Consider the following 23,440-nt stretch of genomic DNA (forward strand, 5'->3'; position numbering starts at 1 on the left):
GGGTAGCTGGCACAGCAGCCCTTCCCTCGGAGGCCGTATGTGTGCAGCACTGACCTCGGAGGGGTCTGGTTGGGGAGGTGAGACCCCCACGGGGGCAACTTGCACCACTCCACTGAAGTATGATACCCAGCTCTGCTTTTACGCCTGCAATCGATGTACATCTTCACACCATCATAAGCCAAGCAGTGTCAGTTCATCCGTCCCAGGCGCTGGCGCGCTCATGTTAGTGGTGCCCAGGGCTAGAGCGTGCTCCAGGTGGCACGAAACACAGCAATAAGTCATATTCCTGCCTCCATTTTACAGGCTGCCCCACTGGAGCATCTCAAAGCACTGTGTAGACAAAGCCCAATGCTATCACCAAGGGGGGAAACTGAGGCATGAAGCAGGTGACTGACTTGCCCATGGTCACAGAAGTGAAATTCAGCTCTCCCAGGTTGCTGGCTGTGTCAGTACTGGCCAAGGGGTCTCTGCCTGCCCATGGAGCTTACGATGCCCTCACGCAGCCCCTGTACCCACACCTCATCTCCCAGGGAGGAGGGACGACTGCTCACAGAAGCAGCACGAAGGACGCGGTGACTGCAAAACACCGTGTCAGCTCTGCAAACCACCTCATCGTCACTGCCGCAGACAGGTCCTCCGCCGCCTCCTCTTTACAAATGAGTAAGCCAAAATTCAAACCCTGGCTTCCAGGCTGCTAATCCACAAGGAGGAGGCAGCTTCCACCCCCTGGGCATCTTGCGCTTCAGCTTCCCTGTGCTGCCCCCAGCAAGTAACCTCGCTGGGGAGCAGAGCCAGCAGAGCTTTCCCTGATTTATAACTCCCTCTCCTACTACAAGCAGCTTCTGTGGAGTTCCTGTCCTACCCCCAAGGAAGGCGCTGGCTCCTGCCTTTCTGAGATAAGCCGCTTGCCAGTGTCAGCGCTCTGAAGATAAGTAAACAGGAGGTGTAATTTGATTTGCACTGATTAAGCTGCTGGTGGAGCTGAAATCTAGAAAATAAAACAAGCCACAGGGAGGACTCAAAATTTTCTCCTTGCTAATGTTCCAGGTGCAGCAAAACTGAAAATATTTGTGTTTGTAAAAGTTTCCAGCCAGCAGGTTTGTTTTGTTTTGTGTGTGTGTTTTGTTTTGTGTGTGTGTTTTGTTTTGTGTGTGTATTTTGTTTTGTTTTCTTTTTCTATAAGGGGTGTTGGAAGCTAGGATGGGGTTAGGAGGTCTGCATCGCAGAAGGGTAGCGGAGGAAGGGGGTCAGGATGGATGGGAAGCTTGCAAGGATGGGTTATACTGTCCTTATATTTTATTCCTTCATTGGAAAAACTAATTGCTGCCTGAAAGTCATAATCACCAAACAGAGCACAGAAATACCCAGTATTATACCCACCAAGGGAGGACAGACATGGGGTGAAAGGGTTAAGCTGGGAGCTGAGCTCTGAACACAAAGTCTGTCTTCCCTGCAAGTGCCCAGCACTACAGCCCAGCTTCAAAGGCATGAAAAGGAAGTTTGGGGCCGAAACTCCCACTGACAACAACAAGGGTCAAGCCTGAGACTGCCATGTAGGCTGCTGAAAACATCCCTCCCTGCTTCCAGATGCCCGTCCGCAAAGTGGGGAGGATAACGCGTCCGTGCCGCACAACATGTGCAGAGGACGTGTTTGGGAGGCGCTCAGACATGTGGAACACATAAGAGTCTTAAAAAAACCAGCAGATCACACCCTTCAGAAAACATCCCTCTGTCCCTGGGTCCCCCATTGTCATTTATGACTAAACTTTGGTGCGGCGCAGAAGGAATTTTAAACCCTTTTCCGAGCTGTTGGCAGCCGCTCTCCTTCCCATTCTCCTCCCTCAGACTGCTGGACTGTCCCCTGCGCTCCAGTCCTTTCCTATTTTATCCTCTCTGCTACCAAACCTCACAGTGCTTAGTTCGTTAACTGCAGCACCGTTTCCCTTCAATGATAAACTCCAACTGTCCAAACACGCAGGGCTCTGGGGAAGCTGTTCAGATGGCCCAGTGTAGGCGTTTGGTGCCGTTTTCCATGCCCCGGGAGCACCCTGCCTGGCCCGGGCCGCTACCATAGGGCTGGTGCCGCATCTGCCAGCCCCATGCAGATGTCTTGAATCCCCAGCAAATCCTAAAATGGCATTAGACACCTACATTTTGAGTACTGAAGCAGCTTCCCACATCACTGCACTTTTATATTTAGTTTCTTTGTTTTTCTTGGCAGGGTGCAGAAGGAGGCAAATCCAAACTCTTGGGAGGGAGGGGGTGAAAGCGACCCCACAACCTGAATTTGTGTCTTTTTTTCCATAGTTCTGCTCTCCAGAACGTACACGTGCATTTCACCATTGCTGTAACCGCTCTCCCTTTGCTCCCCAAATATTATTCTGCAGCCTCCCACTCTTTTTGCCCACGTTGATCTGAGAGGTCTCTATCCATAAGGAATTCAATCTACGAAAATCTGAATACCCACAAGAAAGTATCTGCTTCCCTGTTAGCTGATCACAACCCCTCAGGAGAAACAAAGCCTAAGGTCTCCCTTCAGCCAGACCTCCTAATGTAAGCAAGCTGTTCATTTCACCAGTTGCCCAGCTTATGTACGGTTTCAAATTGATGTTGTTAATTCAGTGACAGATGCACGAGGTGCCATTAGTGGGTCTTCTTGAATGGAAGCGTAATTTTTACCCATCAAGATGCTTTTACCACACTGGTGCTTGCAGCCTTCACTGGGGAATACGAGCCACAGCAGGGAGTTGGTCATAATTTCAACAGGGTCTTGCGGAAATGCAGTGACAACAGATGAGTGCTGGTTTGGGGGCTAGTTTGAGTCAAAGCATGTGTGTTCATAGCTGGTTTGCCTCTTCCTACACTGAGGCTGGGTCTGGTTTTGGGTTATTTGGCTTATGATTGTCTTTGCTTGATCATAGAATCACAGAATAGTTTGGGTTGGAAGGGACCTTCAAAGCTCATCCAGTCCAACCCCTGCCATGAACAGGGACATCTTCACCCAGATCAGGTTGCTCAGAGCCCCGTCCAGCCTGGCCCTGAGTGTCTCCAGGGATGGGTCATCTAACACCTCTCTGGGCAACCTGGGCCAGGGTTTTACCACCCTCATTGTAAAAAATTTCTTTCTCATGTCTAGCCTGAATCTCCTCTCTTTTAGTTTAAAACCATTACCCCTTATCCTATCGCAACAGGCCTTGTTAAAAAGTCTGTCCCCATCTTTCTTATAGGCCCTTTTGATTTTCAAGGCTGAATCCAACATCTGTCCTTCTGGGTGGGACAATTCATACTGGCTTTTTCTGGTGTTGTATTAGCGGCATACTGGCTTTTGTCAGACAAAAGGTACCTCATAGCAGGGACTGGGACAGCATCTTCCCAAACATGCTGGACATGAGGTTTAGGAGACTAAAGTAACTCAGAAGTACAAGCTGAGAGCACAGTTCCCCTGCCCTTTAGTAGCTGCCTCACTCGGAGCCCACAGACAAGGGGATAATTAGCAGTGCTTGCGGTGGGGTGAGCTTCTGTGATGTGGTGGTTTGCCTGCTGGGATCTCTTCTGAGGTCAGCAGCCTATTTGGGATCATACAGCACTAGGCGACTTCAGATGGGAACAATTTTTGGTAGTGGCCATCATTACAGGCTGCACATGAGATCATTTAATCTTCAATAGATACTTAAGGAAGTCTCTCTGAGACTGGCTTTTGAGCACAGCTGCACATTCATGCATGCATGTGAAATGGAAGGAGTACTTAAAAAGAAGAAAAGAATTACCCTTATTCCTCTGGGGGGACTGTCCCCACTGTGGGCTCTGTTGCATCCTGCCAATAAAACTGGAAACAACGCTCTCACTTGAATTTGCAAGACTGCTTATCAACGTGCAAACATTCAAGGGAATAATTGTTCCCTGTCGGACCATGTGTACTCTTTCAAACATGCTGGGGTACTTGTGGAGGCCGTGGTGGGGAAGCCAGTGCCAAAAATGGCTTTTCTGCAAATCTGGCAGCCTAGAAGAGGAGCCAGGGGAGAGATCCGAGTCGCGCATGGTGCACTGCGGAGAATTCAGGTGCAAACTACAGGAATTTTTTCATTGGAAACCCCTTCCAAGAGGCAGGTGAGCTTGCCAGGCACCAGATGTTTGTGACTAGTTACAAAGAGCCGCAGTCAAAGCCCTTCAGACGCAAGCTTCTTTTGTGAGCACACTTGTGTTTTGCTGGCTGCTCCCTAATTAAGCTGAGCCCAGAGGATAGAAGGCCCAGGGATCTGCATCCGTTTGAGCCATGTGATTCTGAAGACGGTTTTTACCATTTTTATTGACTGTGGGGCCAGTGCCGTGGAGTTTGCACACAGCAGGAGGTAGGGTCAGCATAAGAGCATTTGAAAAATGCCAGAGGCTCCTGATAAAGAATGGAGGGTTTTTTTGTGAATGAAATGTAGGGGAGTGTTTCTGGCTTAGTCACTCATGTCCTGGGTGACCTGGACATCGCTGAGGTGTGGGGACCTGAGTCGTGCTCTGTCCCTTTGTGCTTGGAAAGCCTTGGCTGAGTATCCAGTGGAGGGACCATGCCCTGCCTTTGGGAACCCCAGGCAGTAATGAGGCTGTTGTTGGCTCCTGTGTTGTCCTTAGTTCAGGGACAGGACAGAGAATTGCTGAGGGGCAGCACTGGTGGTTGGTACCTAGTGCTCTCTGGATTATGGTTCCTAGAGAAACATACCCAAATAGTACCTTTTGGAGCTATTCTTAGCTTCTCCATCCTGGGGTTGAGGTACTGGGTCCCTGATACTGTCTTCTGCCTGGGGACACCGTGTGAACCATTTTGCATTGGGTCTATTAAGACGGGGCACAAGCAGAACAAGGTTATTCAGCGATGCACATGCTCTCAGGGGTTTCAGATTTCACAACTGGTGGCTGTTCAGAATTAAAACATTTGCAGAAGTCTACAGAGGATCTACTTGCTGTTTGACTGCTCTCTTTGGTGACCTAAAAGGGATTTACAAAGGAGATGGAGACAGACTTTTCTCAGAGGTGCACAGCTAAAGGATAAGAGACAATGGACACGTGTTGTGGCAAGGGAAATTCCAACTAGATATATGAAAAAAACCCCAAACAAACACAATCAGTGAAGGTCATCAAATATTAGGGCCATGAGTAAGCTGATCAAACTCTGAAGCTGGCCTGACTTTGAGCAGGAGTTTGGGCTATAGGCTTTTTGCTCTATATTTTTCTTTGATTCTAAGCATCTAATAAATGACCAACTGTAATTGCTCTTGGACTTCCTGACCTATATGGCATCTCTCAGTCCTTCAAGTCTTGCAGCTTCTTAGATGATTAATGCCTTGTTAAATCATACTATGCAGAAGGAACAATCACCCTCCCAAATGCACACATTGCCACCCAGACTGGATACTCTGAAAGGCTTCTAGGAAAGGCAGAGAAATAACATGGCACATTTCTAACAGCCCAAATGCAACCCCTTCCCTTGCCTACACTATGGGCAAGAGCCAGCCCTGGATGACATCCTGATCCTAAAACTGGTACTAAACAATGGAACTAAACAATGACAGTATTTTCACACAGCTTGCCTGAGTGCAGCTACAAACTCCCAAGTCTTTTGTTTTGCAGTTTAAAGACAAAACAAACATAACAAAAAAAATCCTCCTTGGAAATGTAATTGCCTCCACTGAACAAACCAGCAAGCAAAATTCTAGGGGTTGAGTTATGCAGGAGGTCAGGGTGGAGGTTATGAGCGGTCCCTTTTTGGCCTTAAACTCTATGAAAATCACAGTTCCAGCTAAGTCAATGGCAGTTTTGTCCCAGTGATTTCAGTGGGGCCATGGTTTCCGGGCACAGATTTGTGTTCTGCCTCAAGCCAACCCTGCTCCCATCAATCATACCTCTGTCAAACTAGTTTGAGTGAATGAGGAAGGATTTGGTCCAGGCAGAACAGCACCATCTCAGCTCAAACAAATGGACTCTTGTTTCAGGGCCAGATTTACCAAGAGATTTCCGTGGGCTGTCACCTGTGAATTAGTGTGACCCATTGCGGAGGGTGCCCCCAGGTCATGAGATGGAGATGCTGCTGCACCATAACTTAGCCCTCCATCCTGCCACACTTCCATTCATCCCTGTATTTCTATTAGTTTGGGGTATGTTTTTTTTTTTTTCTTTCACTTCCCAAAACAAAAAAGTGAAAGGTTTCCTGTGTGATTTCATGTGGGAAACAGCCCCACCAATGATCTTCCCAGAGGCTTGTCGTCCACCCTTCCCCCACGGAATGAGAGCGTGGCTTGGCAAAGTGGGACTTTCAGTGGTCTGTCAGCAATCCCAGCTCACTGTCTAATTACTTCTTCCCCTCAGGCTTCAGGACTCTTTTTGTGCCAAACAGACAAACAATTTCTGGTCCAATTTCAGATCCGTTTTGCTGTGCGCTCTTCTCATGGGACCACACCACCCAACAAACATTTCTGGCTTGACCAAACAGAAATTGAGTCTAGATCTATATAATCACCACTCTGCATTCATTTCCATTATGGAGAGACAATTCCTTATTAAATTTCAAAGTGGTTTATTGACTCAGACAGCAAAGCATCAGATCACAAAGGGAAGAGCCGCTATTTGGACAAAGCATTATTTGTCTACATAACATAGCTTGCTGTTTGTGTCTATAACTGTATAGAGACTGGGAGATCAGACTTTGATTTTATATACAAGCAAATCCACCTTGGCTGCACATATGTATCTGCTGGAGGCTGTTAAATATTGCATTGCTATCATGCTGGGTGTGTCAAAATCAATACGTCTACAGAGAACTTTTTTCCTTGTTCTTGTAAGTTAAATTTTCTCCCTTTTATCCTCTGCAGGCAAATCAAAGTGTCTAGATCTTCCTGCATTAAAGATCTCTCCTTTCTGACATAATATACTATGTATTAGATAAAGGATGCCCAGCCTGTGAATCAGCTGTGCACCCTAGAATGATTTATACTGCTCACAAACCATTGCTGCTACTCTCTTTCCTAAGGATCATTTTGTCTTCTCTAGTGACATGACTAAAGTACATCTGTCTTGGAACCAAAATACAGGAACCACCATCCCCATCCCACACTGCTATGACAATGCACATCTGTATTAAGTTGTGTGACTAAAAATATGCCTGTGCTGCAGTGTCTGCATATGGGGTGCCACGGCAGCAGCAATTCCATGTAATGGGCTGCAATGCCTGACCTCTGAGCCTCCTGCCCAGGTCACTGACTTGAAGATGCCTCATATTCATAGCTACCGAATAACTGGGTCCCTGCTTGGCTTCATCTGCGGATAAAAATACCCAGGTCTTTGGAGTAGTGAGTCCTGGTGAGCTAAGAGCCAGCGTTTGAGAAGGAAGGGGCAGGCGGGGAGCCTGGTCCCACTTCAGAGCCAAGCACAAGTACTGGACGAGGTTTGAGTCTCTAGATCTCCACCCGAACTCCAGGGCGCCAAGGTCCAATTTCTTTCACTTTGTGCTGTCGGAGTGATTTGTCTTTGCGTCTTGTTGAAGTTCCTGCTGTGTGCTGCAGAATCATTTAAGACTTGGCTGCTGCTTTTATAGAGAATTATCCTTTAAGACCTGAATATGACAAGGCACTTAGAGTAAGGGAGTTTTACTTTGATGGGACTACTCCTATATTTTATGGTAGCCATGGGTTTGACTTGGCTGGGTCAGGGGACAGGATGTCATGGTGTAGCCTTTGTGAATGTAAATTCTTAGAGAAAACCCAGGGGACTGTGTGCCTGATGGTATCACCACAGTACACATATACTAAACTACCAAAATAGTGCTGGTTTCCTTATAAAACAGCAGTGCCTTACCCTGTGTATTAGTTTTACAAGCATTATAGTTGATCAAGCTACTTATTTGCCTAGATAATGCAAACTGAATATGACTGTTCTATGATTTTTAGTAAGTTGCTTTACTTAGACAATCTACTTAGTGGTCTGAGATCAGCTCTTTTCGGGAGAGACACTGAAGCAAAATTTTACCTGCTTGTTTGAGAAAGAAAAAGTGGTGATGATGACCCATACCTAACTGTTAATTCATCCTGGTTCACCAGGGCACATTCCATGTAGCCAGATGGGACACGAACTAGTTGATGTTACAAGTTCCCACTTTTTTTGGCTGGGTTATGTAGAGCTCTGATCCCTTTTCTGGAGCAATTTCCTTCCCGGCCACACAATTACACTGGTGTGAATGAGCATGGGGCCCAGGGGACGAACGGTGGCAGGATTGTGATGGGGGAGGAGGGTGGTGAAGGCCACTGCAGTCGGTGCTGCTGCCAAAAGAAATGTTCGCTGAATGACAGCCCAAGTGGCACGTCTGGCCAAATCTCATGGAAGTTGTCAGTGTCAGGGACAAAATCCTGCTTTCCAGCCCAGTGTGCTCTGATCGGATATATTCATCTCCCAGTGCTCTTGGCAGCTTTTTGGAACAATGCAAGACATGGGGTAGTGGGTGTTGAAAGGGGAAGAGCCTGGTGCTGGATGGCAGACAACCCAAATCGAGGGCAAGAAGCAGCAAAAAAGGTGCCGGTGAGACTAGTGTCTTCTGTGTAACAGGGATGGAACAAGGCATTTAATCAGAGGAAGGTCTTAAACTCTGGCTGCTCTTCAGCAGTCACAGGTCTGGGTCTTACATTTTGATATGGAAGGAAATGCAGTGAGCAACCTCTCTCCATGAGAAGAAACAGCATAATAAGGAACCTCGCTTTATATATGTCTCCCTCTTCCAGTGTTCCATATTTCCAAACACTAAACCAAGACTGAATTACTGCACTATAAAATGAGTTGAACCCGCCGTGACCTGAAGACTGGTTCAGTTTACAGCCAAGTCCATAATCCAAAAAGCATGAAGGATCAGCAACGGGAAGAGAAATAAAAGCGCTGAGCAGAAGGAGTCAGCAGGTAGTCCTTAACAGTTTGCTAATCACAGTGAATAATTTATTACAGCAATACCACTGAGACTCACGAGCTTTTAAACCAGTATTTCCTGGAAATGTTTTCTGCTCCTCTTGTATCATTGTAAATTTGAAATCTTTTATCCCTGTCTGCAATGCAAAGATGTTTGCAAAGGTCTTAGGAAATGATGCTGTTCCAAGAAAAGCCCAATTAGTCACAAGTCCAATACATTGTCTCTGACCCCACTTGATTCTGGATGCTCTAGACAAAGTCCAGCTCTCTCTGAACGTGCCCTCTGACAACAGAAACCAACCTGCTGCCAAATCAAACACCCTTCTTGAACATGAGGGTTTATAACCCCTCCCAAAGTCCTGTTTGGAAACAACCAATTCAATGTTATAACTCTGGGTGGAGGGGTCACCCATACACACTTTTAGTCCCATCTTAAACCCTTCTAAACTCTTGATCTCGTGCAGCAAGGAGTTGTGCAAGTGGATTGACTTGCTGTAACTGAGCTGAATTTCATGTTTCTTTTGCCTTTTTGACTGTCCTGATGTCCTGTGATCTGTCAGGATAGAGACCAATTTGTCAGCTTCCTCCTCCCCATTGTTCATGAGTTTCTATATATTTCACATCAGTCCCTACTTTATGTTTTTTAAGTTACTGATCTGTCATTCCTTCACCGCAGGAATCACAAGGTTAACCACTCCATCAATGCAGTTACTGACTTGACAAAGCTTCATTACGCCCTAAAGCAGAGAGGATCTCTATTTGTTCTGCAGTAAAGCAGCTTTTAATTAGGTTATTGCTCCTCCTGTGTAAATACCTAATTTTGCCTCTGGAATTGGGAAAGTTCACTCTATCTCTTGCTGTTTGGAAAAGGCCAAGTGACATCTCACAGCAATCTTTCACTTTCTGGACACAATTAATGTGCTCATTACTTTGCTTGTGCTTTCGACAAGCAGGGGTTTTCTCTCTGATCAGATGCTTAAAACTACTGATTTTACTTGCGCTTTGTATTGCTTGATAGGATGGGTCCAACTCAGCTCTCTTTTTTTTTAATGTTTAAATGGGAAGTCAATCTGTTACGGTTGCTTTGGATTCACAACAATACCACAAATTAAATTCTTCTGTAATGAGAATCCATAGAGTGTTGCGGAGACCTTATGGCAAGGAATGGAGTATTTTCCTATCATGCTTCATTTCGTCTCAGAGAAAGGATAATGCTGGGAAGAAATGGCAGAAACTGATGTTTGGCTGTCACAGGGAAAATCTTTGTCAAGTTACATTCACAGCTGAATTTTGGGCTGCCTTACATTTTATCTTATTTCCAAATGTTTTTATTCCCCTTGGGTTCTCTTCAGTCAGCCAGAGAATGCAAACACTAATAATGTTTATGAGTCTGAGAAAAAAGGCTTACCTTAAGTTTCATTGCTACTAACCTTCTGTGGAAGAAAAGGGGATAACACTACATAGTGGTATTTCTTGCAAAGGAACCAAACACTACCAGACTCCCCTAACGTCATTTTACTTTTGGTGATAAGTTAAACAAATTCTCTGTTTATTTGCCATATGGAAGTGCTTTGACTGACTTTGTTAATCATTCACTCTTCAGCTTGGCATTAATTGTTTACTAACTGTTAAGCTGTGTGCACTGAAAGATGCCTTTGGGCTCTTGAATCAGTGGTAATATCTCACCAAAACAACACCACTCACAGACGATAGAGTCACACAGAGGGGCTGCAGTGCCTTGCTCTTTCTTTTTAATTGCTCTGCAGTATGCAAACGAAAAGAAAACCCTAATGACCCTTCTCTGAAAACCACGGTTTTGGTCACTACAGGCTCAGCGGTTTGTGGGAGACTGGTGCTGGCCCATCCCATCTGCAGACCTGGCTCCAAAGAATTTGCTTTGATTTATTGTGAGTATTGGATGGTGCTGACCCAAGGTGGGTAGAGCCCATCAGGACAGCGACTCCTATTTGATGTGTTTTTTCAGGGCACACTGAGCCTTGAAGTGCCTTTTCTCTTGACAGGGAAGAGTTTGTAGAAGCTAAGTCTTAATTAACATAGAGGGAGATGAATTCTGCCCATCCTGGATGCTGTGAGCTGCTGCTACAAAAAATTACACTGGTTCTGCAAGCCACTACTGAACTTCCAGAATGCCTCAGCATATGGTTATGGAACAACACTCACACTTGATACTCCCTTCTTCTTGTTCAGCTGCAGAGATGGATTTTGTGAAGTATACCAAAACTTTTGCATTTATTTAATACCTAAGAATGAACACCTGTCAGATCATAACTGATCTGGACCAAATCTGGGTTCAAATAGGCAACATTCAAGAAGAATCCTTTGGCAGGGTTTGCTGAATCTGTGAGCTAGCCTGTGAAAATACAGGAGAAAACCAGAAGGGAGAAAGATAAGCCTCGAAGTGATGACTTTGGGTAGCTTCAGGGCTTCCACAGAATTCAAGCACAGGCAGGAGGGAACATAAAAATAGAAGCACAGAGTCACATTAGGGTTCTGCAGCTCAGCGCAAGCTGCATTCCAGTTTAATAGCCCCACATTCCTACCTGAACCACCTTGGACTAGGTGCCAGACATCCATCTCAGCTGCATCCCCATTAATCCTGCAGGACTTATGCTTGAGAGAGAATAGCACAAGCAAGATCAGGTTCTGGCCTTGCGTCAGCCTCAATTCTCCTCTCTGGACTCATCCAACTTGCTGACAAACCCAGTTAGTTTTCTAGACACATGGCTGATTTACTCCAGCAATTTAATAAAAATGTGGTCTGACCGACGGCTAATGGGATCGCCTGAGATAGGCTCAGCTGCTTAGTGTGGGTTACAGTTTTACTTGCAAACACAATAAGCATGGAAATCTATCTAGTATGACACAATAGCAAAACATTATAATCCCCCTTATAAGACAAGCAAGGTTTTTGTATGCATTTAATATAAATGTCTTGGTTTGAGCTGGTTTCTTGCTACAATTTTCTGCTTGTGTTTCTTCCAGGGAGTTTATTTTCCATTGTAATTTTTCACTTTGTTTCTGGCATTGGCAATGTGCAGGAACAAAATCATAAAGATCAGAAAAGACATAATCTTTTTCCCCCTCCCTCCCTAAATTTACCTTGCGGAAAGTTCAGTAAGGTTCACCCCTCCCTTTTGTACAGCAAAGACTTGAACCAGCCCATGCTGGTATAGTGAAATGAATCAGACTACGGTAAGCTCCCTGATACCAGGGTTATAAAGTGCAATTTTATAATCTAATTAGCAGGGGATTAAACATTGCTCCTTGCTGAGTTGGGCTGCTCTCGCCAGAGGGGTTTTACCACCTGTGTAGGGTAAGAAGACTTTTTACTTGCTCTACAGAGGGTAAAAGCACATGATGGTGAAATACTGAAACCTCAGCCACTCTATCCAAGTCCTGTCCCTGATTTAGGTTGTGCATTTTGGAATAGTCCTGCCAACAGATGGGGTTTGCAAGCATCATGTAACAGAGAAATGCTCATCTAGGCTGTCTTTTCACTGCTGTGGTCTCTGGATTATGGCACTGAACAAATTCTAGCCCCGAAATTCCTGCTCTCCCTGCCCACCCAACCTTCCCTCCCAGATTTATGGCCACTTCTGCTAAGCCACAGAAGTCCTCAGTGGTTTATACATAAGGCGGCATCATTGTTTTGGGTCTCTTGGATTTTATACATAATTTCCTGAGAGAGAAAAAAAAAAGAATTCTCTATAAAGAGAAAACTGCCACCATATTTTTTAGGGTTACACTTTCAGAAAAAGAGTAGGATATGCCTACAGTCTCTGATTCTACAAGCAATGTGAGAGCTAGAGGTATGTTAATAGGGACACAGAGGCTGGCCAAGATATTATCAAGCTCTAAAATGAATGCTACAGATCACCCTGAGTGGCTAAGGAGAAGAGAAATTAGAGAAGCTCAGAAAGGAGGCTTGACTCTTCTAGGGGAAACATCTGTCTCCATTCATGCAGAGCACCTGACCTCTTTTTTTCTTTTGATGCTGCCCACCAACACTCTCATCCCATCATGGTTGATAAAAGTTGCTACAACCTGTGAACAGCTGAGTACTTGTCACACCAGGACACTGTTTTCCTCCACAGAAATGTTTCTATTGCTAAGACTGACTTTTGGAGGCATGTTTTAAGGACATGTTTTCCCTGGGGGGTTGGCACCAATGGAGGTATGTGGGTGCAAACCTCTAGCCTAGGCATGTTTTAAACCATCATGAGTATGGCTTGCCCTGCAGGTAATGATTGATCACAAATAGATATGTCTTTTAAAGCATACATGCTCTGTGAAGATCCCCCATACTCCCTTCATCCTTTTCTTCAACGAATAAAAAGCCACATTAATAGCCTTCAGTGAATAAAAAAGTCTAATCAACGCACCTATTATCTCCTACTGCCTCCTTAGCAGTTCTGTTTTCTACCAAAACCTTGATTCTAGTTTATTTTAATAGAAGATGCTGTCTGTGAGCACCAGGCAGTATCCAACTTGAGTGTGATCAGAGGAGGTGAAAGAAAGGAAAGGGGGATCTTGGCACAGAAACATAGTAAGAAAGAGAAAATGCAAAGAGAACTGCAGTACGTTAACTCAGCATGGAAGCATTTGTATCCATAGAAGAGCTGCCTAGTTGCTCCAAATCATCCAGTTCTGCAGCCTGCAAGGCAGCCTGAAACGTCACCTCCTGATGTCTCCACAGGTCTGGAGTACAACAAATAATGTTGCTAACAGACTGTGCGTGCCCACCTGCAGGGCATGTGCTCAGAGATGAGCTTTTTCTGGTATTAGATGGCATCTTAGGTAGGAAAATCAGAACACGTGGGTCCACCTAGTAGGATGAGCTCAGGGGATCAGAACATTCCTCCTCCCAAATGAACAGGATATTCCTTAGCTGGATTTCTCAAAGGCACTTTGGAAAGACTGAAACAAATCCCGATTTCCAGATGCACTGAAAGCCTCACTAAAAATAGTAATAATGAGACTAGAAAGGCTAATCACTGTCCACGCTCTAGTTTTGTGATCAGATCTATGCAGGCCATGCCCTGATTTGTAAACTTTTTCAAAGTAAAGTTCCTAAGCAAACCAGATAATGGACACAAGCTTTTTATATGCCTTTTCTTTAGGCATGTGATGAAAGTCTTCTTGTTAGCTTGACATTAATTCTTCAGTTAGTAAAATTGTTGCTTATCAAATATAATGCTGCACCTGGGAAGTTTTTCTCTTTGTAGCAAATGGAAGAAGCTTTCCTTTCCCTTCTGCCCTCTCGGATCATTTATGGCTTGACAATACACTAACAAGTGTTGGCTGAGCACCCTCAATCCTGCCACAGTCAGTGGGGATGTAAGGTCTCCAGCACCTGAGATAATCAGTCCTTCAGTTCCCATTTATATCTTAAGAACGATGCAAAAAACGAAGCCTAAGTTTGCAACATTAAGTGACATTTTCCCCCTGTACCACAACATTTAATAAGTTAAGAGCTATTTTTTCCATTACTTCTTTGCAGACATTCAGATGAGTTTAGGAGAAACAACATCCTTCAAAATCGCGTGGATCAATGCCAGCATTTGGCATCCGTCACACCCCCAAATCAAGTTGTAACATGTGTGGCAAGCCCAGACCTTGATAGAAAAGTAAACACTTACCTTTCTTGGTTTCACTTTGTCGTGGTAGTCATATTGAAAAATCCCCTTGTAGCTAAGTCCCAACCACCAAGGAATTCCCTGCTTATCCTGGAAGAAAAAAGAGAAGGAGTTACATTGAATGGGATGGGGAAATGCTGGAGATTCCCTAGGTTGCTGTTTAAGGTAAAGATTTGTTGCTAAGCAATATCTTTGAATGTCAAGGATGCTGTTAAATTTACCCCTGCTGAATGTCGAGTCACAAAGCCACATTGTGTTTAGGAGAGATCTGTTTCACTTTTAGCTATGATATATAAAAGCATTTAAAATGCATCACCTGTGATCAAGTTACTCAAAAGGCAGCCAGGGGAGGTGGGGAGGTTTGACATGGGTCCATTGTGCAGGGGTGCATCCTCTTTCTCTTCCCTGCAAAACATTCAGCCTGAAGACTCAGAGACTGGAGAGGAAGGAAAGTGAATCACCCAGCTGACTTGAATTATGTGGAGGGATTTTAGCATTAATCTTGAAAATGCAGCAGTAATGGGATCTGAGAACTACCCAGTGATAAGGTCTGACAGGCTCAGACCCAACTGCTTTGTGTCTGAGTGTGCAATAAAATGGCCTTATGGAGTAATGGCTGATATCTGATACCAGCCTCTTTGCAATTTACTGAACTGGAGTCCTCAATGAAATTACATCTGTTCCATTAATGTGATAGAGAATGGCAGAGTAAAACACAGCAAAGCCAAAACCCCCACCTCAGGCAGAAGCCAAACCTATTATGTGCAGTGTTTGCTGCCTCATAGCTGCTCACTTATTGATCAAGGGGAGTTCACTGGAATAGCTCTCAAGTGTTTACAGGCTTGAACATCCATCCCAATCCACCATATCTTTTTGGTTGAGAGTGGTCCAAGAGATCTGGTATCCAAGGGTGCTGGAGGGGTCCTGTCCTCTGGCAAAAGATTAAGCTAATGCCTTTTGCAAAATGCCATGCACATTAGCAGGAATAGACTAAAACTGCATCTCCCTGAGACAGGTGCTGCCAGATATTTGTGTTTTTATGGTACCCCTTGTGTGCAAGACATTACAGATGTACGGAAACCATATGATCTGTGCAGAGAGATAATGATGAAACACATCAAAACTTCAGGGGTGATAAACGAGGGAATATGCTCTGGGGAGTGTGGATCTAGTTTTCTTCATATGTTTATTGATTTCTCTACTTAAAAAAAAATAACAACCCTACACAGCTGGTCAGAAAGGGAAGTAATAATATAATAATAATAATAATCATGTGAGACTGGAAGATTTGATGATAAGTCATTAGACAAAAGAAATAAGGGATTTCATGAATACGTGAATGAAATCCACATAGTTAGAAGCAGAGAGTTGTTTGCAGAGGGGGATATGTTATCTCTAGAGTATGGGACAATGATTTTTGGCATTAAAAAATTGTACTGTATCCTGCATCTCAAGCGAAGGGAGCTGCAGTCTGCAGGTCATGGCTGGCCCGAGTCAGTTGCTCATGGATTTGCTGTCTGGGAAAAATCTGACCTCCTAGAACTACAAAAAGGAGTGAAGCATTTAGTCTGCCAGCGATGTGTCTGGCTTGTCCCTTTGGTGCTGGTTCACCGGCATCATCAGAGCCTGCTGCTGCTCGTGGGATGAACCTCTCCGGCACAATAGGACTCCAAGAGTTTTATCTCCAAGAACAGGATTTTCCTCTTTGGACCTATATTATTTACCAAACATTCACTACACAGTTGAAATAAGTTTATTCTACTACAGGAAGTGAAACGAGATTTTAGTAGTAGTGCATTGTGTATAGTGTATTGTGTTGTGAAAGCAAGATGATTATTTGTACCTCTCTCTCTCTCCTTCTCCAACAACAGTTTCATTCAATAGATGACCCTTTTTGTAGCACGTACCTTTACTGCGTAATAATGCACTCCGTATGTTGGGAGAGATTCTACAATACTCATGTAACTGCAAAACAACACATAAGAGAATAACATGTGTGAGAAGGTAAGAGTATGATCTGGGAAAAAATGCTTAAATAAATAACTAGTTAAGTACAGAAATACTTAAAAATAAAGCATTAGATGAGATGGGAGACATAGTTACATATTGTATTTACAGTCCAGCATAAATATTTCCTGATAAAACAAAGGTCACACGAAATCACTTACTTCACAATTGCTTGACCTCTTGTCTGACCATTTAGTTTCTTGTAATGTTCAATGACTCGATCCTCACTGGAAAAGAAGAAATGAGATGTTTTATATAATGACAGTATCATGACTAATAATCTTGCTGAAAGGTGAAGAGATACTTCTGTTAACACAGCTACCGACAGAGCAAATCAAAAGATGCCAAGCAAAGTGTTAGATGAGGGGATTTGATGCAGCCCGGGGTGAATAAGGGGGACTCAAAGACTGAAAATAAAAATGGTTTTCCAGGAGCTGGTTTTCTGGAAGAACCTTTTTTACTCACAGACATGGTATCTACATGTACAGACTTTTCCCTTTCTGCATTACTTTCCTTACGTGTAAATGGTGCCCATGATATTACACTGTGTGGCAAACAGATGTGTGTTGCAGCTGCTCAAGCTCTGCTTTGCCCTTGCTGGTGCAACTTCTCTCCAAGCCCATCAAGTTCTCTGAAAACTAGCAAAGCTTTCAGAAATTGGTGGCCAGTAACAGCCCTAGGCCTCATGGATTGCTCCTCAATGCAACTGCACAAAACCATGTACAGGAGCACTAGTGGAAGTGCTCTAGAGAAACTGCTATCAGTAAGGAGTTAAATTCCTAGTGTACACAGAGGCAAGGTCTGTAACAGCATGTTAAACAGTGGCAGGGAATGTTTCTAAGTCACTCGGGTTTTGCTGTTAAAGTACTGGTGTGCCTTTGCATACGTTTGGGTTATACTGACTTGTGTTCCCCCAGGCTATGTGCTGGGAGTTGGCGTGGGCCGGCCCCATTCCCAGCGCTGCTTTGGAGACATTTTCGTGGTATAGATGGATGCTGTTCCACACCAATGGGCCTCTGCATCAGAGAACACTTTTGAGCGTGTTTCATAAATGCATGTTGAGACATTCACCTATACACAGTAGAGAGGTAGCATCCAAGAGCAGATCACCTTGACCCAAAGGACAGACTGAGAGACATCTGTAAGTTCACTTTTAAAGAATGTTATTCCTTCTTCTACAGTGAATAAGGTAGCAGGAGCACACAGAACCAGACCTATTCGATGCACACAATCAGCTGCGCTAGCAAGGTTGCACCATAGCAAAGTATAAGCAAATTATCTCCTTTCAAAGGTCCACAGCATTCTCCTTTGATTTCAACAGCATTCCTGTCAATCTACAGCCACACAAGTCATCACAGTCTCCAAGCCTGGCACTTTCAGACTGGTCTGACTTGGGTTCTACTCTAACTACCAGCAATGTAATGCCCACAGGACCAGCTCTGTTACATTGGCAGGACAGAACACTCAAGTCCTCAGGATTAAACCAAATCTCTTGCTTTTTATGTTGCAACACCAAGGATAAGGAACCTGTTGAGTCCCCTCGAGATACTATACAGACCTGGCCAGTCCAAGAGGAAGGAAACTTAAACTACCTTTATGCCACCTTTATGCTGTCCCCACCTGGCACTGGATAAGCTTCCAGTAGCACCAAGTGTCCATCTAATGCCATCATGCTGCATATGGCTTAGGCCAATATGGACTGTCATTCCTTCCTCCCTGCAGTTCCTAGGCCCAGCTTGAGCCCCTAACGGGGCCTTTAAGGCAGCCACATGGGTGTCCACCATGTGGTAATCCTTCCCCAGGCAGAAATGAAGCTATTTTTATTGCTAGACAGTGTGAAGGAGCACAGGAGTGTGGGATTGTCTGGTAGATGACCTCACCACAACTGCTCAGAGATGCCCATGGGGACTTCTGTGGAAAACTTCAAAGGGTTTCATTAGCCCTGCCAACACAACCACATCTTCTCATTTCTGCCTTCACCATACACACCCTTGTGCCAGAGAGATCTGCATGAAGCCAGAATCTCTTTTAGAAAAAAGTTCCTCTGCTGGGTACAGCCTTCATAATGCCCTCAGTGATGTCACAGGTAGAGGCCACATAGAGCCTGCTGTGACATCGCACAGACGTTCTGTTCTGTGACATCACAAGGAGGACAAACTGCACTGTGACACAACAAACAAGCCGTGCTGTGCATGGATGGGCTGTGAGGGTTGGCACAGGGGAGCTGAGGGCTCTGCATCCATCCCTGGTAACACAGGGAGGAAAGGAGAGAACCAGAACCACCAGTGTGGACAGACTGGCAGCAGGGCCAGCTGTTCCCCCACAGGCTTGTCATTTGTCTGAGAGCAACTGCTTTCCTCACTTGTTCACTAAGTGATTTCGCTCAAAAGTCACTTGCAAAAATAAAAAGGGATCTTTATGGGGCAAGGTGATGTCCCACCAGCATGCCACAGTTGGCACAAGGTGCTGATTGAGTCAGTGACAAATTACATGGGTAAAGGAATGGTCCAGCTCTCCCATCAAATCCCTCAGAATAATTTTAATGCTTGGGAAATGATCTGTAAGCTATAAATTCAACAGCTATGAAACCATACTCAGCCCACTGATCCAAGCAAGTACCACAGATGTTATGGGCGTGCACATGAAGGCAGAGCCTGGGTCTCCTGCCATGATTCTCATAAACAGGATTAGTTTTGGAGCAATAACTGAATTACATGAGTGTTCAGTACTGGAAGATCTCCAAACCCCATCATTCTTAATAAAAAAGATAGACAGAGAGGGTTTGCAGCCCTTTGAAATTGCCTCTTAAACCCACGATTACATGTGGATGCAATTCCTCTCTGTCTCAGACAGGAACAAACCAGGAGTGACTTCTCAGCTAACGCTCTTAGCTTTAGTTTCCACTCTGTGCAGTTTATTGTACAGATCAAGCTCTCATGTTGATGCCATTCAAGGGGAGGATAGATGTACCTACAGGATGATTACCTAATGTGATTCCAGATGCGCTCTGCTTTCTCACGAATGATTATTACAAAATAATGGATATGTTTCCAGATCATACCCCTTTGGTCGGGAAGCCAATCGATGGCCCATTTCCTTCAAAAAGACAGACTAGATGTCAGGCAGCCTTCCTGAGCAGTGGGATGAATAAAGTTATGTTCTCAACCCATATTAAAAGATGTGGGGTAGTCCAGGCTCTACCCAGTTCTCTGAACAAATGCAGGCAACACTCTCTGTACCTCCATTGCCTCATTAGGATACTGATGATCTTCCTTTCTACTGTATAATATTTTGAAGTCTGAAAATGTAAAGGGCAGATAAGAATCATTCTTGTTTCTAATTTTGGGCAATAAAAAGCAAGCCTGAACTATCAATTGAGCCATGAATATTTAAGAGTGGGATTTGCTGCTTTTCACCTTTCTACAACACTGAGCAACTCACACTTTGGGGAAAGAAACAGTCCAGTGCACAATTCATCCTGACAGCAAAAGGAGGTGAGGGCACCTAGCTCAGATGGAGAGGTCTACACTGAAGAAATGTTTGTGGTCAGATGAATCCCACCCCAGCTGTGTGACAGTCATCTTCTAACAGTTCTTTGAACTTCCTTTTCATTCCCTGCGCCAGAAGGATCATCCAGCACAGAGGTCGCTTGTTGCCTCCAGCTCTGGGACTGAGAAATAAGCCCAGCATGTGCCAGGGAAAACAAGAAAATAATTTGTGGGTCAGAAGGAGCATTAGCAGAGCTTATAACCATTCCCCCCTATAATTTCAGCTGTTCACCTCTGAGTGGCTGCTGTGCTGCTATTGACAGCTGGGAGAAGCTGTGACACGGCTTGGACCGCCAGCTGACGCCTCCTCTCCCCCTGCCCTGGCTCGTTGCTCTGTCAGTGACACAGAAACTCATTCATAACACAGCCCTGACAGAGGATGCTTAACGATTGTGGAGACACAGAGGCTGCTGAAGTGCTACCGTCTGTTTGCCAGCTCATAAAACATTCCCCCCAAAGCTGCAAAAATTAATACGTGGGTGATATCCTGCAGCAGACAACTCTGATAAAGATCTTTAGAACTACGAAGAAATCCCTCCTGTCCCAGCAGCTTATAGAACTGGACGGCAGACAGCTTGTAAGCAAATGCAGGGCCAGAGTTTTTCATCATCAGATCCAGATTTTCAAAGGTAATTGTTTCCCCCTCTCTTCCTATTGCACTGAGCTGTTTTAAATAGCTGTCCACTCATTGCTGTTCCTTACTGTTCTGTTTCTAACCTGATTTGTCCATTTTGATTATATGTTAGAACTACTGTCTTTATTTGCAGTCATACACTGTCCCACTGAAGCCAGCAGAGCATCTCTTGGGTCAAAGGGACCAAGAGCAGGATCAGAGCCTCAGGTCTGTGTTGTATTACAGAAACTAAATAGTGATTTTCAGTTTATATTTTCAAAAGGTGAATTTTCTGGCAACGCTGATGCTTTAGATTGCTAAAAACAAGCCTGCATTCAAAGTCTTTTGGAACCTTGGAGAAGTCTATCTCCCCCCTGGTCTGTTGAAAAACCCACTCTAGCACCCACATTTGTGCTGTTGCATCTCCTCCTTGCCTTCTTACTGACAACCTAGTACTGGGCTGCCTTGTTAGGGAGGATCTGAATTGAGATAAAATGCAAAGACAGTGGCTAGAAAGGAGCACTGTGAATTAACACATTTTCTAAAACTTCTCTCCAGCCTCTGTGATTAGTTTTAGGTCTAAAATAATAAATTCTGTAGGTTGTTTCCATGCATGGGCAAGAATATTAAAACTCAGGGCCCCAGCTCCTCGACTGTGTGGGAAGATCAGCTTAGCTTTTATTTAAGAGAGAAGAAACCCCACAAAACAAACCACCAAAAATCCCCTTCTTGCTTCACTAGTAATCAGCGATGCTAAGAGATGCTTGAGAACAAGATGTGCAACTGATTCTTCTGAATCTGTAGAGAGCTGGGAACAGCAACTGGATGATATAAAAATTACTTCAACTTTGTTGTGAAGTTTACAATCCTCCAAGAAGTTACAGTGAAAGGAAAGGCCTGCAGCAAGGGTGCGCAATCGGGAGACTCCATGAAGGTGGAGCCCGAGTCACCAAACTGTGCTGATTCAGCCCTTGCTGCAGCCAAAAATCCAGGATTCACAGAATTGCAGAATCATTTCTGTTGGAAAGATCTTTAAGACCATTGAGTCCAACCGTTAACCCAATACCGCCGAGTCCCCCACTGAACCATGTCCCCAAGCACCTCACCTCTGTGTCTTTTGAACCCCTATATATCTTTTAAACCCCTCCAAGGACGGTGACTCCACCGATTCCCTGGGCAGCCTGTTCCAATGCCTGACAACCCTTTCTCTGAAGAAATTTTTCCCAATATCCAATCTGAACCTCCCCTGGCATAACTTGAGGCCGTGATTTGTCTGACATTAGCTGTCATTTGCAACCAAGGCCCATTGTGCCAGGCACTGTACAAATGCACAGTCAGAGAGAGTCTTCCCCAAAGATCTTTCAAGCTAAACAGAGAAGATGGCTGGATAAATGACATGAAGGCTCGCTTTAAAGAACCTGTTAGTAATGCCCCTTTATAGAACCAGCTGTGCTAGCTGTTTTATCACCACTTAGTCCATCTCAGCTGATACAAATATAGCACCAGATTCTGTTGTTTGTTTTACACTAACTGAAGCAATTACCCATCCCACCCTTAATGTTTTAAATATTTCTTTCCAGAGTTGGAAATTCACTTGTTACTGCTTTTTGCTAATGCTGAACAACGGCAGCATAAACTGACTGCACCCAGAAAAGAACAGGATGGAATTTGTATCCAGTGTGTAATCTGCATGAGATGCAGAGGTGTCAAAAGACACAGTTTTTAAAAATCTGCCATCTTAGGCCACTGAAGTTTGATCTATACTTCAGGAGCTTTTCATCTGATTCACTGGCAGTCTCTTCTTTAGAGCATTCAGTGTTTCAGAGGGTGTTTATGATAAAGCCACCATTAAAAAATAATGAGTTACTGATGTATTAGTGGTCTCTGAGACCTGGTTACTGAAGTGGAATCACAAGGGAGTCACAGGACTGCAGCCACTGGTTTTATTACCCCACTGGAAACAACCAGCTTCCCAACCTGCGACCTGTTCTCAGTCACATGAGAACTCCCACAAAATTAAGTACAGCTGCAAGAAGTGCTGTACCTTGTGTGCAACTGTAAATACTCGCATTCTGTGCGTGACGTTTTTTTCATGGCTCTTCTTGCTTCAGGTGACTGAACAGAGCCCAAACCCCAGGACAGTGTCTTATGGACAGGGGCAGTCCCAGACCTCACTGGGACTTCCTAGCAGAAGTCCTTAGCACAGGTATGCAGTCATAGAATCATAGAATAGTTTGGGTTGGAAAGGACCTTCAAAGCTCACCCAATGCCACCCCTGCCATGAGCAGGGACATCTTCACCCAGATCAGGTTGCTCAGAGCCCTGTCCAGCCTGGCCTGGGATGTCTCCTGGAATGGGGCATCTACCAGCTCTCTGGCCAACCTGGGCCAGTGTTTTACCACCCTTGAATGCATGTTGGCTAACACTTGCCTGCAGTGGGAGCAAACAGATCCTGATAGGCAGACGGGGCCTGACAAGCAGCCTGGGTTGTTGCTGTTTTTCTGCATACAGATAGCACAGAATCATAGAATCACAGAATCATTTTGGTTGGAAGAGACCTTTAGGATCATCAAGTCCAACTGTTAAACTAACACTGTCGTCCACCTCTACACCACCTAAGAACCTCATCTATGTATCTTTTAAACACCTCCAGGAATGGTGACTCAGCCACTTCCCTGGGCAGT

At 44.7% G+C, this 23,440-nt stretch overlaps 1 protein-coding gene across 5 annotated transcripts in view; it reads right to left on the minus strand.

Annotated features, from left to right (window-relative positions):
• Positions 1-23,440, minus strand: part of FRMD4A (FERM domain containing 4A) — a gene marked incomplete at its 3' end in the record, with an annotated part of 393,830 nt that overhangs the window by 43,943 nt on the left and 326,447 nt on the right. For all 5 annotated transcript variants that reach the window (XM_082064558.1, XM_082064557.1, XM_082064561.1 and 2 more), the window contains exons 9-11: positions 16,757-16,822; positions 16,496-16,553; positions 14,592-14,678 (exon numbers count right to left, since the gene is read on the minus strand). In XM_082064558.1, coding sequence (XP_081920684.1) covers positions 14,592-14,678; positions 16,496-16,553; positions 16,757-16,822 — 211 coding nt within the window. The remainder of the gene's footprint in view (positions 1-14,591; positions 14,679-16,495; positions 16,554-16,756; positions 16,823-23,440) is intronic.

Source organism: Streptopelia decaocto (assembly GCF_964273445.1).
Source record: "Streptopelia decaocto genome assembly, chromosome: 1".
Taxonomy (NCBI): domain Eukaryota; kingdom Metazoa; phylum Chordata; class Aves; order Columbiformes; family Columbidae; genus Streptopelia; species Streptopelia decaocto.